We start from the raw sequence: 17,904 nt of genomic DNA, 5'->3' as shown, positions 1-17,904 counted from the left end.
ATACAATACTTATCATTTGAGAGGTTATAGAATTTTGTACAGGAAATTCACTACATGAAGTCTTCATATCCTGACTCTTTTCTAATGAGATCTTTAAGAGATATTAATAACTTCATTTCTTCTAAAAATTTTGTACCTCTTAAAGCTTCCACAAGTTTGAGCCACTCATCTAATGAATAACCATTTAAATAAGCAGCCCTAAACCTGGAGAATCTGCCAACCTTGATGTTCAGAAAGTGTCCATCTTTGGAGAGTCTACTCAACCCTTTTGCTTTAAGATCATTTGATCTTTTCTCCATTCTTGCAAGTTCTTCAGCATACTTCCTATCCCTTTTTTCCTTTTCAGCCTTGGCTCTTGCAATTTTCTCATCTCTTTCTCTCACCCATACACTATATGTAGTTTTCCAAAACCTTGTGATTGTATCTCTATCCTTCATCAAACTGATCACTCTCTTGAAATTTGTGGTTGAAAGTCTATCCATTATATCACTGCCAAGTAGAGTGAAAGAACCATCATTATAATAAATTTTGACTTCCATATATGATACAAGCCAAACTTTAACTATTTCTTCAGCTAGCTGTTAAAAATATTATTCATCTGTGAAGTACCAATTTAGTGGCAGAAAGTGAGATTGGTCATAACAGTTCTATAATAATCTCTCAATAACTGGCGGTCTTTGCTTTTCTTCCAACAGATTTAAAGTGTGTCTTGGTTGGAGGTTTATATGAAGGTAGGTTTGTGATTTTCTTTAAGATGGTTTTAGTGGTAGTGATTGAGATTTTGAGAAGTAAATTTGCAGTTGGCTTGTATAGAAATTTTGGCTTTGAGGTGAGAGATGGTTGAATGTTTGAGCTAAGTGATTTGGTAGGTTAAGATTGTGTCATTTGGATTTTTAGGGTTTGTTGGTGTGGTCCTGAACTGTCCTTATTTTTCTTTTTCCTTCTCTCCCCTCCTCTCTTTTTCTCCTCCTTCTTCTTATCTTTGCTTCCAGCTTCCTTAGAGGATTGACCTGGATTTGAGCCAGAAGGTTTTTGATCATCTTTCTTCTGCTCATCATCATCCAAGTTATCCTTATTGATTTGAGTTTTAGGCAAGTTGGCTTCAGGATTTCTCAGATATCTTCCCAACAACTTAATCATTTCTTCATCTTCACAAGTCTTATTTTTCTTGACTTTCAAATCCGAATCCAGAATCATGATAAGTTTTTTGTTGGCCATGACATATTTCTTAGGGATCTAGAAGTGTTTACAATATTTGGTGGTAGCACAGATGTATGTCACTCCCTTACTTGGCTGTAAGTATGCTTCTAGAAAAGAAGCCACTCGAGCATTCTTTAACTCAGTTAACAGGAGAGTGTCTTCATGAATCACTCTTTTGACTTTGTTTATTAGAATGTCCAACTCAGATGCCCTTCTAGAGATAAGATAGTTCAGGGACACTTGCATACACCTGTCTACCCCTGAGATATTTATGTTGATCACAATCTTTTTCTCCTGAAAATTATCCTTAGTCACTAAGATCACCCTTATAGAGTTTATTGTCTTGTCCAAGACCTTTTTATAGGTGAAGAAATTGTTATTGAGAGAAGCCCTGAGAGCCTTGAGCAATTCATCAAATTCCCTGCTCAGACTAGGTCCCTCAGCTTCTCTAATAAGCCTCTTCATTCCAATATCAACTTCTTGAGTGTTGCTCTTGTCATCAACTTGGACAGTTTGAGTAGATGATCTTAATAGCCTAGCCTCTATCTCCCCCTTAGTCTTGTTGGCAGGCATGAGAAGGGGAGTAGGAATTTCATGCCTCACAGCTTCTGGGAGTGCAGGCAAAGGTATGTTAAGCTTGCCCCTGATAGCTCCCAAAGCCACAACATTTTGCATTTTTAAGTGCTTGTGGGAGTCTACCACGGTTTGAATATCTGTCTGTTGACTCTGCACCATTGAAGTGAGAGTATGCACTTGAGCTGTGAGTGAGTCATTGGAAGATTGCAAGTTGGAGACTTGTTGTTGAAGAGATTGAATTTGAAGATTTGTAGATGTAGGAGCAGGTTGATGGGAGCTTGATGAAGTAGAAGGTCCAAATGTGTTTTCCACAGCTTGTTTGATACCCTCCATTAGCAGTGTAAAAGGCTCATATCTGCTTTGGTGAAGATGGTTCAACTTTAGCTTTGTGTCATTTGAACTTGTGATTTGTTGTTAAACCACTTCATGAAGAGCAATGAAAGATTGTCTAAGATTTTTGACATCTTTTTCTATAGTATTCCGATATAGTCTTTTCATTTGGTCAGCAAAGTGTTGAAACTTTGAAGTGATCTTGACTTGAGAAGGTATAATCTCATCCATCTTCTCATTTAGAAGTTTCCTTACCTTGTCTTCATGACCAATCAACCTGAGTTCTAGAGCTTTTCCAAAGAGATGGAAAACTTTGAGTTGGGCTCTGGAAACTTCATTGATTGCATCATAAACTTCAGCAAGGGTTAAGGCTTTAGCTTCCCAAAATAGTTAGATAATCTTCCCTGGATTTAGCTAAAACACCCTCCATTTCCAGATTGTAGTCCTTGTTCAGCCAAGCATCACAGTTGCCATCCTGTTCAGCTTCATTAACAATTTTATCTTTTTATTCTTGGACATCTGTTTGATATGAGAGCATTATGGTTTGGTAATCCTGGTTAGACATATTTGAGGTTAGGAGTTGTTGAGAGATCTGTGCAAGTCCTGCTAGCTGATCAACCCTGAAATCTTCAAGATTAGATTGAGGTGCAGCTTCTGGTAGCCAGTTGGAGACTAGATGAGTTGGTTGAGAAGTTGAGGGTTCAGTTGTTCGGATTTTTGAGGAGCCAGGAACAACTATGACAGAAGTCACAGTTTGCATTATGGTTATGACAGGGTGTTGTTCCTCACCAGTTATGGGAACCTCCATTTGAATTGGAGGGGATTTGACTGTTCTATTGTCATTTGCAAAAGCCTCAAACCCTTGTGTGTTTTGCACCACACTATCACTTATATGTGTTATACTTTCCTCCTCTATGACTGGATCATTGACAATTGTACTCCCAGCTTCAATTGTTAGAGTAAATTCAACCAGGGTTTTGAGGGGAGTTGTTCCTGGAACAGGAACCTCCAATTGAATTGGAGAGGATTTAGATAGCTCCCCCTCAGGAGTACTACCCTCAAACCTAACAGTATGTGAAGACTGATTTGCACATGAATGTGCATTTTCAACCACCATGGGGACTTCAGTAAAAACTGATGAATCCCCCATGTTTGTGATATTGTCATCAAGGTCTACCCCTGCTAGTAGCCTCTCACCATCCGAATTTAGTGTCTGGGTGGTGAGCAAGGTTTCTTGAACCAAGTCACTTGATTGGGACAATACTTGAGGATTTGATTCAAGTGCTTTAGTATAGGAAGAAGAAATATTAGATATAAGAGTTTGAAGTTTAGGACTGAGTGTTGGCAGCTCCCCCTGAATGGATGAGGGAGATTCAAGAGATGTACTCTCTTTGTGTGTATTATCCTTGTTTCTCCTTCCATACATTTGTACTTGATCAATTGATGGTTGTGTAGACTCTTTACATGGTACATTTAGGAGAATGCTCTTTTCAATAGAAACACCCTATTGAGAGGATGTCTCTAGAATCTGTTTTGTTCCCATTTGTACAACTGCATCCTTTTGGGAGGATACAGAGGTGGCTTGAGTGGTCAACTCAGTTTTCTTAGCCTTCTTTATTTTTCTGACCAAGGATGACTCAGTTGGTATTTGTTCTTCACCACTCTCATTCATTATAGTAAGGGTTATCTCCTTTCTCTTCTTTTTACTCACTTCATCTTTTTGAGAGGATGAAGTGGTTGGTTTCCTAGTTGCTATTTGTTTTGAAGAAGTGGTCTCAGCTTGGGAAGGCCCCGTTGGTTTTCCTGTATTTGAACTTCTATAGGTTCATGGACCATAGTTGTACTAGATTTGACATTTGATCTAATATCTGGTGTAACACCCCCAAATCCGGGGTCAGGATTGGGTGTCACTAAACAACTTTAAATAATATAAACCTTTTTATTACCTTTTTATTAAAACAATTATATGGATAACCCCTCATTATTCTGGATCGCTTACAAGTTATGGTATGAAACAAGAATCTAACCTTCCAAAATCACAATAACTAATTATAATTTCATTACCTCTTTACTGACTTCCTCGTATTATTCTCCCTGACACCTCCAAATTCCTTCAGCTGGAATCTCTCCACTTTTGCTGTCTATTAAAAGTTATTCAATCTTGTCCTCATTTGATACTGAAAGAAATAAGAATTCACAAAGTAAGAGTGAGCCAAAAATGTCCAGCAAGTATCATAAATGGTTTCCAGGTATCCGATCAAAGATACTTCTGGAAACAATCTTTAAAGGATATTAAAACACTTTTATTTATTTAAAACAGTTGAGCGAATGAAAACATCGGCCCTCATTGGCCTTTAATCATAAATCACATTTCTCTATAGAAGAACAGTGAATATTTCACTGATTCATCTCTTTGAATTAAAACTTTGTTTGATTTTGTAATCATAAACTATTCAAGAAAGAATGCCGTTAATGGCGATCAACAATAAATTAGACTAGACACTAGAAACCAACATATGCACTATAACCAGTTGATCAGTCAGGATATAGTGCAGATCTATACCCAACTGCATAGGCCCACCAACATATGGGGTACCCAGGCACTATGGCCCAATAATCAAGGGACCATCCTGAAGGGTTTTTAGCACATAAACGCAGCGAAAACGTAAATTTAATCTTAAAAAACCGAAACCCTCCGCAGGATCCATGCGAAAAAATAATATTTAATTCGTAGTTCAGTATGTTTACCTTAAGAAGCTTTACGTTAATGGAAAGATGGAGGTCTTTAATAGCGATCCAAGAATGATGAACGGAGATCCTTAGCAGCTGCTCCTCAAATGTGAAGCACTCCACCGGTATCCACCAAGAAAACGATGTAATGAAGGAGGAGGAGATGGAGAGAATTAGGGTTTTGTAAATCTTTTTGGTTGAGGCAAAAATAGGGTTTATAATAGTATATTTATAGGCAAAATTTTCAGCTGAAAATTTTCCCATAAAATATTATTATTATTAACCCTTTATTATTCTCACTAATAATTAAAACACCTTTTAATTATTAATCCTTTTTCTAAACTCTTTAGAAATAATTCTCTCACTTGATTTAATTTCCAAAAATTAAATTCTTAATTAATAATATTAAGAACCTTTTCTTAATTAATTTATAATCAATTAAATCTCATTTAATCAATTATTAAATTTTGCCAATTAATTATTTATTTCATAAATAAATAATTATCAGCCATTATTAATTAATTCCTCCACCATTAAATCATTCTCTTTTATGGTGTGACCCTGTAGGTTCAATATTAAGCCGGTAGTAGAAATAAATAATAATAAAACTATTTTATCATTATTTATATAAATTCTCTAATTCATTAAATATGATTAATTAATTAATCATATTTATTCTACATCGTGAGGGATATTTCTCAGCATATCGCGACTATCCGGATAATACGAATTCACTGCTTAGAATACCAAGAACCTATTCAGTGAGTAGTTACCGTACAATTAATTTCTTCTACCCTGCAATGTCACAATTAAATACAAGGCATGGAACTTGTGTCAAGCCTATCTTATTTAATCACTTGCTTTCTCATTCACTATGCTTAGTTCTATTTAATGTAAATTAGAAACTTCTTTCTAATTTCATTCACTCTGGCCAGAAATTCCTGAACTAACATAAGTGGATCAGCATTGAACATTCTCTTCCTACACTGGAAGGGGTAGATCTTTTATTGATCAAACACTATCTTCGTGTACAAATTCCTATACCCAGTAGAGCCCTTATAATTGTCCCTTGAGACTAAGAACTAAACCAAAGCATAGTTCAGTGTACACAAGATGACTATAATGACCTCAAGTCTAAGGATACTTGTACAACTATCACTATGTGAACAACTGCTGACACGTGAGTGAACTCCATCAGTTGTTCAGCTGTGTGAGTCATGTTCAGTGAACTTATTCTATAATAAGCACCTACATACTAGCTATAGTGTCACCACACAAATGTCTATGAGAACAGACATCCTTCATAATGAAGCAAACATAGTATGTACCGATCTTTGCGGATTATTAATTACCAGTTAGTAATCCTACGACCAGGAACTATTTAAGTTTAGAGTTATCATCTTTTAGGTCTCATTATTATGATCTCATCACAATCCATAAAAAGCTTTACTCTAAACTGTGGTATATCTTATTTAAACATTTATATAGATAGAGCCCGCTATAAAAACAAAACAAGCCTTTTATTAATATCAATGAAATCAAAACAGATTACATAAAAGTTATTCCTAAATCCTCATACATGATTGGACTTACGACATATCTATTTCAATCTCCCACTTGTACTAAAGCCAATCACTCTGGTATCTAATACCCATCTTGTCTTTATGACGATCAAAGTGACTCTGAGAAAGTGGCTTTGTGAGTGGGTCTGCTACGTTGTTATGTGTGTCAACTCTCTCGACGTTGACATATCCTCTTTCAACAATCTGAATTGCACCACCATTCAGAGTAAACACGTACCCTGATATGGATTTGCTATCACTTTCTGATTGAAAACTAGAGTCAGTATAACCCTCTATTTTCAACTCAGATTCACCACCAAAAACAAGAAAAATGTCTTGAGTCCTTCGCAAGTACTTAAGGATGTTTTTCACTGCTTTCCAGTGGTCTTCACCTGGATTGGACTAATATCTGCTCGTCACACTAATTGAATAAGCAACATCAGGCCTTGTACACAACATCGCGTACATGATAGATCCTATTGCTGAAGCATAAGGAATCTTACTCATACGCTCTCTTTCCTCAGGTGTCTTAGGAGACATTTTTTCGGAAAGGGACACTCCATGGCTCATCGGTATGAGACCTCTTTTGGAGTTTTCCATGCTAAACCTTTTAAGCACTTTCTGGATGTATGTACCCTGGGTAAGACCTATCATTCTTCTAGATCTATCTCTATAGATCTTCACGTCGAGAATGTAGGATGCTTCTCCCAAGTCCTTCATGGTGAAGTTCTTTGATAGCCATACTTTGACTGATTGTAGCATCGGTATATCATTTCCTATAAGAAGTATGTCATCCATATACAATACAAGAAATGTTACTGCGCTCCCACTAACCTTCTTGTAGACACATGGTTCATCGATGTTTTTGATAAAACCAAACTCTTTGATTGTCTCATCAAAACGGATGTTCCATCTACGAGAAGCTTGCCTTAAACCATATATGGTTCGCAGTAGCTTACACACTAGGTGTTCATTTCCCTTGAAAAGAGAACCCTCTAGCTGTGTCATATACACTTCCTCCTCAAGTTCCCAATTGAGGAAGGCCATTTTTACATCTAATTGCCAGATCTCATAGTCGTAGTAAGCAACAATCGCAAGCAAAATCCGAATTGATTTTAACAGGGCTACAGGCGAAAAAGTTTCATCAAAGTCAATCCCTTGCCTTTGTTTGGATCCTTTTGCCATGAGCCCGGCCTTATAGTTCTCCACCTGGCCATCTGCTCCAATCTTTCTTTTGTATACCCACTCGCACCCAATAGGCTTAACACCTTCAGGCGCCTAAACCAGAGTCCATACTTGGTTGGTATACATAGATTCCATTTCGGATTTCATGACACTATGCCATTTCTCTGAGTCAACACTACTCATAGCCTCATTATAGGTCACAGAGTTGTCATCATGATGATGACACATTGTCATTCTCAATGACAAGACCATAATACCTCTCAGGTTGGCGAGACTATTCCACAGAAGGTTGTTCAGTCTGAACAGGTATTTCCACTCAGAAGGTTGTTCAGTCTGAACATGTATTTCCACTTGATACTGCCTGCGATGCTCAAGCTACAAGTTCTCTTTATTTCTTTTTATAGTTACACCTCTCGTGAGGGTGAGGTTCAAACCCGCGAGCTTAAATCACTGCACCAACTCAAGTTGTCTTTTCTATTAAGAAGCTAGCTTCGATAATTTGCTTAATTTTAAACTAACAAATGCTTTCTGCTGCTCCAAAGCGCTCAGTTATACATACATTGCCCAATAATAATGAAGTTGTTGATTATCTTAGTCATCTCCTTAAACAATGTATTACCATTCACCAAATTCAAAAGCTTCACACCAGAGTCTTCTTATTGCTCACACAAGTACATCCCTCCTCCTCTGCATTTTTAGGTGCTGGACTTGTTTCGGCCTATTCGAAATTCGGCCTCCTTAACCGCGCCCGGAAGGTGTTTGATACAATGCCGTTGGACTGCATTTCTAATATTCTACTCTGGAATTCTATTTTGAGAGCTCATAACAAAAATGACGAGTTTCAACACACCCTTAGACTTTATCATCGGATGAGATGTTTTCGTGTTTTCCCTGACGCTTTTACTTTTCCGCTAGTCATCAGGGCTTGTGCTGCTTTGGCTGTTGATAGTATTTGCAAGAATGTACTTTCTCATGTTGTTCACTTGGGGTTTCAGAATCATCTTCATGTTTGTAATGAATTGTTGAATATGTATGGTAAGCTTGGGCGGATGGACGTGGCTACGAATGTTTTTGACAGAATGATTGTCAGGACGCATATATCTTGGAATACTATGGTTTCTGGATTTTCTCTAAACTATGATTGTGATTCTGCTTTTAAGATTTTTCGGAAAATGAAGCTTCAAGGATTTGAACCTAATCCTGTAACTTGGACGTCCTTGTTATCGAGTTATAACAGGTGTAGGCGTTTTGAGCAAGCATTGGAATTGTATAATGAGATGAGAAGGGACGGTGTTGATTGTACTGCTGAAGCACTTGCTTTGATTATATCAGTATGCGCTAATTCTAATGCTCTTTGTACGGGCGAGGTGATGCATGGATATACTATAACAGCTGGTTTCGAGGACTACTCCTTTGTAAAAAACTCTCTTTTATGTATGTATGGTAAAAATGGAGCTGTAAGAGACGCTGAATATCTGTTTTCAGACATGAAACCAAAGAATATAGTGACATGGAACATTTTGATATCATGCTATGCTGAATCTGGTTTATGTGATGAAGCTTTTGCTATCTTTTTACAGCTGAAGAAGTTAAATATTGATCCAGCTGTCAGGCCTAATGTAATAAGTTGGAGCGCTGTTATTGGTTGCTTTGCTTCCAATGGGCGTTGCGAGGAATCTTTACATCTCTTTCGACAAATGCAGCATTCTGGAATCTTGTCCAACTCTGTGTTGTTTTGTAGCATTTTATCAGCTTGTGCAGAACTTTCAGCACTCATCCTTGGTAGGGAGATCCATGGTCATGTGATTCGAGGCTCATTGGAAAGTAACATCCTTGTGGGAAATGGGCTGGTTAATATGTATACGAAATGTGGCAGTGTTAGGTATGGGAATTTAGTCTTTGAGAAAATAATTGGCAAGGATACATATTCATGGAACACTATGATTGTAGGGTATGGCATGCATGGACTTGGTGAGAAAGCTCTACAAACATTTAAGCGGATGATTGAATCTGGATATGAACCAGATGGTGTTACCTTTGTGGCTTGTCTTTCTTCATGTAGCCATGCAGGGCTTGTTAGTGAGGGACGTAAGCTTTTCGATCAGATGAAAGGGGAATTCAAATTTGAACCTCAGTTGGAGCATTATTCTTGCATGGTTGACCTTCTTGGTCGTGCTGGGTTCCTCAAAGAAGCGTATAACATGGTAAAAACCATGCCAATGGAACCAAATGTTTGTGTTTTAGGCGCCCTTCTTAACTCTTGTAGCATGTATAAAAATACAGACGTGGCACAAGAAACTGCTTCGCTTATGTACAGCCACAGCTCTGCAATGACCGGAAGCTACATGTTGCTCTCAAATATATATGCTGCAAGCGGTAAATGGGAAGATTCTGCAAAGGTGAGAATCTCAGCAAGGACAAAGGGTTTGAAGAAAATTGCTGGACTAAGTTGGATTGAGGTGAAGAAGAAAGTGTCGATGTTTTCATCCGGGGAAGCTGTAGAGACAGGGATGCATGAACTTTACAGTATACTTCAAAATTTGAGTTTGCAAATGGAGGAAGACGCATCTGAATATTATTTTTGACGCTTGAGCTACAGGTAAATAAATCACATTAAAGGTTTTATTACAATGCATAGAAATGTGCTTCAAAATTGAATAAGAATGAGCTTATTGATTAGGAAATCAATGTTGTACTAGTGCGCAAAAGTTAATAGTCTGCTTTGGGCGTCTGATTAATGTTCATTCCCTACTTCTTGAATTTCGAGAGAGTATGCTGGAGAGTTCAGGACCCTTTTTTTCAGGAAGATTAATCACCCTTGTCTTTTTCCAAGGAAGTCATTATGAAATCCTTTTGTCATCTTACACGCAGGATGCCATTCTCAACTTACTAACAAAACTAGTCGATTTGCTCTCCCCAAATGCTGCAGGGTACACTTTTTCAGCTGATGTCATGCGGAAAACTGATTCACAGAGCAATTACTATATGCGTTAGATCTATCCTACATTGAAATTTTTTGACAGTCGGTTTAGCTATGCGTGTTTTTTAAATCCATCTCTAGATAGCATTATCATTTTATTAATCTTCATATCATGAAACGAAGATCTTTGTCTCTAACAGGGTAGATTCAGCAGCTGTTGCAATAACCACCACTGACATTGTGAGCAAGAGTGTGGCCATTCAATTCAAGGTGTCCAAACTACAGAACCTTTTGATAACAAATTTTTCTATTTTGGTCAGAAATCATTTAATTAAGTCTGGCACAAATGAGTAAATGTGATCAAATTTTACAAGTTGTCCTTGTGTTATCACTTTCTGGTCTTAATTAATTTAATAACTCATTATTTAACATTATATGTATATGTGAGTATTAAATAATTCTCATCTGCCATTAACAGTTCCTGTTTGCAGTATATAATCCTCGCAAAATTCAGCAAGCCTAAAAAAAATGTTAGTGGCTTCTTATAAATACTTCTTGGTTTATATTAATATCAGAATTCACAATATGAAATTAGCATCATCCAACAACTTTAAGAATCTAGGAGAAGACCATTTGTCACAGTTTCTACCATCTACTTATCTAAGTTCTTTCTAAAGTAAGCTTTGTGCAGGTTGGAGGAACTCAGATTAGAGTTAGTGGAACGTAAAAAGGTTCTGGGATGATTCATCCCGATTTGGCTACAATGCTCGGTGTAATGCTTTTATATGAATTAATGTTACCACCCTAGTAAGTTCACGGCCTTGTTTCATTTTTTGAATAAAGTTATAATTATCCAGGTTGTAACAACTGGCCCTCGTCGCAAGTGATGTTTGGAGACAGATGGTAAAGGTTTCGGTGAATCGAAGTGTTAATCAAATTACTCTAGGTACCATCATTGACTTGTTTTAGGTTAACCACATCCTTGTAATTATTCTATCTGTTCGAAATGCTACATCGACTTCATTTAGCAATAAGTTTAAACTATATGAGCTTCAATTAACCAGCATTATATTAAAAATCTACTAAATTCTCAATCTGATGTAACGATGACACGGTTCCTTTATCTTTGTTTTCATGGTTGTTCTCTAGTAGGTTGTTCTTTTTCCCTAATGATTACTAATTAAAATTATTTACACTTAATATGCAGTAAAGAACAAGATGAATTATTTACTATTAAATGATACTTGATAAATTTAATATCAAATCTTATTGCCTGTGTTAAAAATCATTATAGGCTCCCTGTATACTCAAATGTTTTTTTGTATTTAGTCTTATATAATTGTATCCGTGTTTAAAAACTGGACACTCTCCCCGTAATCAATGTTCATAAATTTAGACAACTACAAACCAAAACTATATATTTCTGAAAGTGCGGACATGCCACATCCATCTTGCTCGATGTCATATCTTGTTCTCTGCGCTTAATATTTTTTTCAAATAAAATGCTATCTAATTCACTTTCACCTCTTTCAAAACTAGTAATAAATCTAAATTTTGATCAGGTATCATTTTTTGCTGGTTGATGGAGATACCAGTACCAATGATGCTGTTATTGCATCGGCTAGTGGATTATCTGGATTGAATCCTATTTCTAAATAATGCTGAGGCAAGACAATTACAAATGTGCCTAAAAAATGCTATCTAATTCACTTTCACCTCCTTCAAAACTAGTAAGAAATCTAAATTTTGATCAGGTATCATTTGTTGCAGGTTAATGGAGATACCAGTACCAATGATGCTGTTATTACATTGCCTAGTGGATTATCTGGATCGATTCCTATTTCTTCTATAAATAATGCTGAGGCAAGACATTTACAAATGTGCCTTGATGCGATATGTCTTTTTGCCTTTAAATTTATTGTTGTATCTGCATTATGCTGTTACCATACTAAAAGGTTTTATGAGTGTTGATGTATTGACTTGCGGTGCTTGCACAATACTATTTACCTTGGTCTGTTGGTAGCTTATTTATATGCCTTTTTAACTCTATCTGGGTGCCAAAAGATGGCCAATATTAATCTTGTAAAAACTGCTTAATTCATTGTAGTTCTACCCGCTTTATTCTGAAGCTTCAGTTTTAGATGTAAACGGGGCTCCAACTGCATTTTCTTTGTGAAATTGCTCCTGACTTTGCACATCTGATTCTGTTCTTATAGGCTTTGCATGCTTTATCTCTGGATGATGATAGTGTGGATGAACAGATAAGCACTGAGCTTGATGATAACATGTTCCCCTAATCAGGTAATGCAGGGTCTTGCAAAATCAGTAGCTTAAGACGGAGAAGGATCCACATGCCTGGTTGAGGTTCTATATCCTAATACTTACACTGTGTTCCCGAACTTGGCAAAGGAAAGAAAAGAATAGAAACTGGTTAATTTTCTCTTTTCTCCCGATCTTCTTAAAAGTGGAAAGAAACTTTTGGAGACAAATATAAAGAGGATTCCCTTCCTAATCTTTAGCTTAGTTTCTTTTCTTTCCATAAAATTCATTCCGGAACAAGTAGTGGAAATATATTCTTTAATTTTCTTTTCTTTTCTTTTCTTTTCTACAAAATGTTTCTGGAACACAGTGTTAGTTCAGCCTGAGGAACTGTACATTAAGCCAAAGAGGCAATAAAGCAGAACTACTTAAAGCGTGGTTAACTTTAAGGGACAATCTTCTAGTAGCAATTTAGCACCTGTGACTTTGTGACTTGTGAGATCAAGACTGTGACCCAACTTACAAGGCAGAAACTATTGTGCTCGCTCGCAAACATGTAATGTTGACCTGCATGTATCATTCTCTTTCGGCATTTACATATAGAAATTGAATACAATTTCTCTTATTTAGACTGTCCCCCAAAATCCTATGTCGAAGCTTTGTGGTGGCATATTAGTGATAAACTTATCAGTACTAGGTGCCATAAATCCTTTCCGGGTACCCGTGTGAAGGGATGTTTCATTTCTACATCTTATGAAATAAAAAATATATGCTCACTGGTTCTGTTAGGTCACACACACTGTAGAAGGGGGGTTGAATACAGTGTATAGCACAATCAAATCGAATTTAAAGAACACAAGTAATAGAAAACAAATTTTATTAAACTTTGTTACAATGTAGAACTGTCCTCTCTCAGTGATGAACAAATATCACGATAGCTGCTAGGGTTACAATTAATATTATTCTCGATAATGATAACACTTATAGTGTAAACCCTACGTCCGTGTTTATATACTACACAGTTACAAGATAATTGCTAATTGATATGGAATATAATTCTGCTTCCTAAAATATATCAATCAGATATCTTTTCTTCCAAGTATTCTATTCTTTATAGAATTCCTTCTTCATGCATATCTCTTCTTGCGTTTGTCTTGATCTTCTTTCCTTTCAATCAGCCGCCTTCCTTATCTGAAAGTTTCCTTAAGTCCTGATATTATCTCCTGATAAATATCTCCTGAGCCTTAAGTACTGATAACTTAAGTTCTGTCTTCAGTATAAGTGCTGATATCCAGTTAAGTACTGATTTGTCATGTTCAAGTAAGATCTGAAAACTAAACACAAATCATATTAGACATGACATTATCAAATATATCTAACAATCTCCCCCAACTTATAAATTAGCATAATATACAAGTTTAACAGATATTTGATGATGTCAAAAACATTAAGTACAAATGCATTAGAATTTGACTAGATAACTACAACTTAAAGTCCTTAAAGCTTTACCAACTTTAACTTCTGATAACAACTTTAGTCTGTACACACATCAGAATTTGAGCAGTTGTAGATCTTGACTTGGCTTCACTTTCTGATCTCTTCAATATCAGGAGTTGTTCTGAGATAGTTCTTTAACAAACATCTCTCAGCATATCTGAGTTCATCAATCATCCTCCTTTTAGCATCTTTAAGCTCTGCAGTATCTTCACCAGTTTGGAAGATAGCATATCCGATATCATTAATTTTTGCTTTTATCAACTCCTGATCTAGTATGATGATATAGGTTTTGTCAGACTCTAGATTGAATTCAAGTCCCTTAATACCAAGATATGTTCTGATCTTTGCAGTATTAGGCTTCATATCAACAATATCACCCTTGTGATCTCTGTACTTAGGACAGTATGTGCTGTCAGACTTCACATAATAAAGCTTCTTCTGTCTCTGAATTTGTTAGGTCCCAATTTGTTTGTAGAAGGGGGGGTTGAATGCAAACAATACCGTTTCATCGAATAAAATGCGGAATAAAATTGTGAAACAAAATTCAAGTTAAATAAAACTTTTATTAAACTTGAAAGGTGTTACAACTACGGTATCGGTTACAAGGGATTAATCTCAAATCAATTATTACAAATTTAGAATAAATTCGACATGAACTTTTTCTATTTTTGTAATTAAAAGATCAAATGCTAAAAGCGATTTGAGATTAAGTTCTAGGGATTTTAATCCGCTAGATAGATACACAAGAACAAGATAAGTATTTCTAGTTGATTGGATTTAACTTTACAATCTAGAAAATTGATCTTGAAGTTGCAGAATAGATGTAATATTTTTCTGCTTCTTTTTCTCTTTTGTTCTTCTGTATGTTGTGTTCTGTTTGATTGATTGATATTTTGAATTGCTGCTTCTTCTTCTATTTAACAATCCAACCGAGAGAAAAAGAACTGGAATGACAATCCTTTTTAGCTTGAAAGACTTTCGGTGAGACAATCTATTAGAGCTAGCAAGACAATTAAAATGAACTAGCAAGACTTTCGGTATGACTATTGATTGTCATACCGATTGTCATATTAGTTCAAATGAAATTGTTTTACTGAATTAATAATTGATTTTAATCTAAATAATAATTCTATCAATACAATCAACTGAATTAGCATGACATTCGGTATGACTATCAATTGTCATACCGATTGTCATACTAGTACAATCAGTTGTCTTTTTTTGAATTATCACAGATTTTAATCAATTAACATTCTGAAAATCCTCATTTATTAATTCTAAATTAATTAATCAATTTAATTCAATTAATCAATAAATTAATCCTTGCAGATATAATTTATTCTCTTAATTAAATTATATGACTTAATTAATTAATAGAGAATTAATACTATCCCTGAGCAGCATCCATTCTTCTGACAATCTTCTGAAAGTCTCTGAGACTTATGAATCAATTCCGTCACTTTAATGCTGACACTCGATGTACTGTCTGGTTCATGAGTGACTAACTTTCGTGACGTTTCTTCATGTCTTGACTTTGTTGTTATGATTGAATCCTTGTAATAAATGATACCTTGACGAGATCTCTGTCACTTGATTAAATCCACGATCTTGATTTATATCACTGAGGCATGATCAAATTCTTGAACTTCTTCCAGTGAATCTTCAAGTCTGCAGATGAACAATGTTCCTTTATTCTTTGACAGATGTTACTTTGTGAGATCTCTCTGATGCTTGATCCACTATTTACTTATTACATTCTTATTTGAGTTGAGTTAAATACCCGAATAAACGAGTAGGCTATGACATATGCCTTTCAATCTCCCCCTATTTGCTTGTTAGACAATAACAGCAAATACCTAGAGGATAACTCAACTAACAAATAAGAAAAAGATATAAACAGTAATGTAAAGTAAATAGCAGAAAAGTTCTGGATTATATTTAACATTTTTCAGATTCCAAATGAAATTTACAAGTGAATACAAGATAGATGTTCCTCTAGCCTGAACATATAACTACATTAGTCTATCTTGATTCATAACGCTCTAATCATATTACATTGAGTTTTGAGCTAATTGACTTTAGTTGTCTTCTCTTCTGACTTCACCTTCTTCTAAATCTTGAAGCAATTCCTTGTCAAAGATACGATCTTTTTCTGAAGTGAAGCTTGCAGGTCTGACTGGTTGAACTCCAACTGTCTTCAACTTATTCTTGAGTTGATTGTACCTTTTAACATTCTTCTCACAATAAGCTTGAATCAAGTCAGCAGCTTGAGTCTTCAACATGGATGAATATCCAGCAGTTCTCAAATGATGTTCCATCCAGACCAGATGCTTAGCTGAGTAGTCTTTAAGAGATTGTACATCTAGCTGACAGATTTGAAGACAATCAGACTTAAAGAATCTCACTTGATGAGGATTGTTGACCACTTGAGGACTAGCCCTGCTGGCAAACTCTTTAAGCCTTTCCCGAAGAACTTCATTCAACTCTGAGCTTCTTTTCACTTTGTTTAAAAGAACCCAAATCTCTGACAACGAACGATTCTCAAATAGATGAAGTGACACCTTGAATGATCCTTCACTCTGACAATATACAAAAATGCTCATCTCATTTAGGGATCTATCAAAAGCAGCTGTGATCCTTGAGACTTCAGTCTTGATAGCATTCATGTACATGTCATTGTTAGGATTTGAGATTTCCAGCTTGTCAAGAAGATGTAAGAACTGCCTATCATTGTTAGTGCATAGCTGAGGCATATCGAGTACTCTCCTAGCTTCATCCCACTTTCCACCAATCTTTAGTCTGACATCTCTTCTCCTTTCTTGAGCTTTAATGTCATGAAGACGTTGCTTTTGAAGAGTTTCTGTTCTTTGTATGTCTTTTCTCCTATCAATGATCTGTGAGACCTTCTTGAGTTCAGCTTCTTTTCTTTGCATCTCTGACTGCTCTTTCTGAAATTCTTTCTCAAACCTAGGATCCACTGTATCTTCTTCTTCCCAATCTTCAAAATCACTTTCTTCTTCAGCTTCAAATAACCCATCTTTATCTTCCTGGACTGGTTCAGTGGGAATGTCAAAAATATCGAAGTCATCCTGTTCTCCACTGTAGTAGGCATCATCAGCCTTTCCTTTATCTCCAGCAGAAGTATCTTTTTCTTTCCCTTTGGAACTACTCCCTTTCTTCTCCCCCTTAGTTGAGGGATCCTCTGCTGACTTTCCTTTGAAACCTCCACCACTTCCAGAGCCTGATCCTCCACCAGACGGTCCTTCAAAATAAGCTCTTTGTTCTTCATTAGGGCAATGAGAATTCTTGATCATGTAATATAAGTGCTTCATGCCTTCATTTAGATGTTCCATGCCCGTCTCTATCTTTAGAAATCTTGAGTTGTCCAGTGAATGATTCATCTCAACGAGGTCTTCAAGAGAAGTCATTCTTGTATGTAGGGAGCAGAAGTTGGATATGTCATCAGCTGATAAATTTGGAGTGTCCTGAATAGAATTGAGCTTTGGTATTACAGTAGTCTTTAAATCTGAGATGTCATTCCTTATGATTGCAAGCTGATTGTCGACAGAGGTGGAAGAAGAAGACCGTTCAACCACTTGTGCTTTGAATGCTTGAGCTTCAGCTTGACTTTTAGCAAGTTCTTCT

The 17,904-nt window shown here is 36.2% G+C and overlaps 1 protein-coding gene across 4 annotated transcripts in view; it reads left to right on the top strand.

The window, feature by feature from the left end:
• Positions 1 to 7,848: 7,848 nt before the first annotated feature.
• The window catches only part of LOC141720618 (putative pentatricopeptide repeat-containing protein At1g17630), a 32,443-nt gene continuing 22,387 nt past the window's right edge, over positions 7,849 to 17,904 (top strand). The window contains exons 1-8 of one of the 4 annotated variants that reach the window (XM_074523127.1): positions 7,850 to 10,182; positions 10,455 to 10,513; positions 10,704 to 10,773; positions 11,195 to 11,275; positions 11,361 to 11,449; positions 12,066 to 12,169; positions 12,274 to 12,366; positions 12,720 to 12,804. In XM_074523127.1, the coding sequence (XP_074379228.1) occupies positions 8,105 to 10,168 (2,064 nt within the window). In that variant the 5' untranslated portion in view covers positions 7,850 to 8,104 and the 3' untranslated portion in view covers positions 10,169 to 10,182; positions 10,455 to 10,513; positions 10,704 to 10,773; ... (3 more) ...; positions 12,274 to 12,366; positions 12,720 to 12,804. Of the gene's footprint in view, positions 10,183 to 10,454; positions 10,774 to 11,194; positions 11,276 to 11,360; positions 11,450 to 12,065; positions 12,170 to 12,273; positions 12,367 to 12,719; positions 12,805 to 17,904 lie in introns of all 4 variants that reach the window. The other 3 variants (XM_074523128.1, XM_074523125.1, XM_074523126.1) reach the window with 3 other exon arrangements.

The sequence above is a fragment of the Apium graveolens genome, chromosome 4 (assembly GCF_009905375.1).
Source record: "Apium graveolens cultivar Ventura chromosome 4, ASM990537v1, whole genome shotgun sequence".
In the NCBI taxonomy this organism is placed as follows: Eukaryota; Viridiplantae; Streptophyta; class Magnoliopsida; order Apiales; family Apiaceae; genus Apium; species Apium graveolens.
This window is presented reverse-complemented; position numbering and strand designations above follow the sequence as displayed.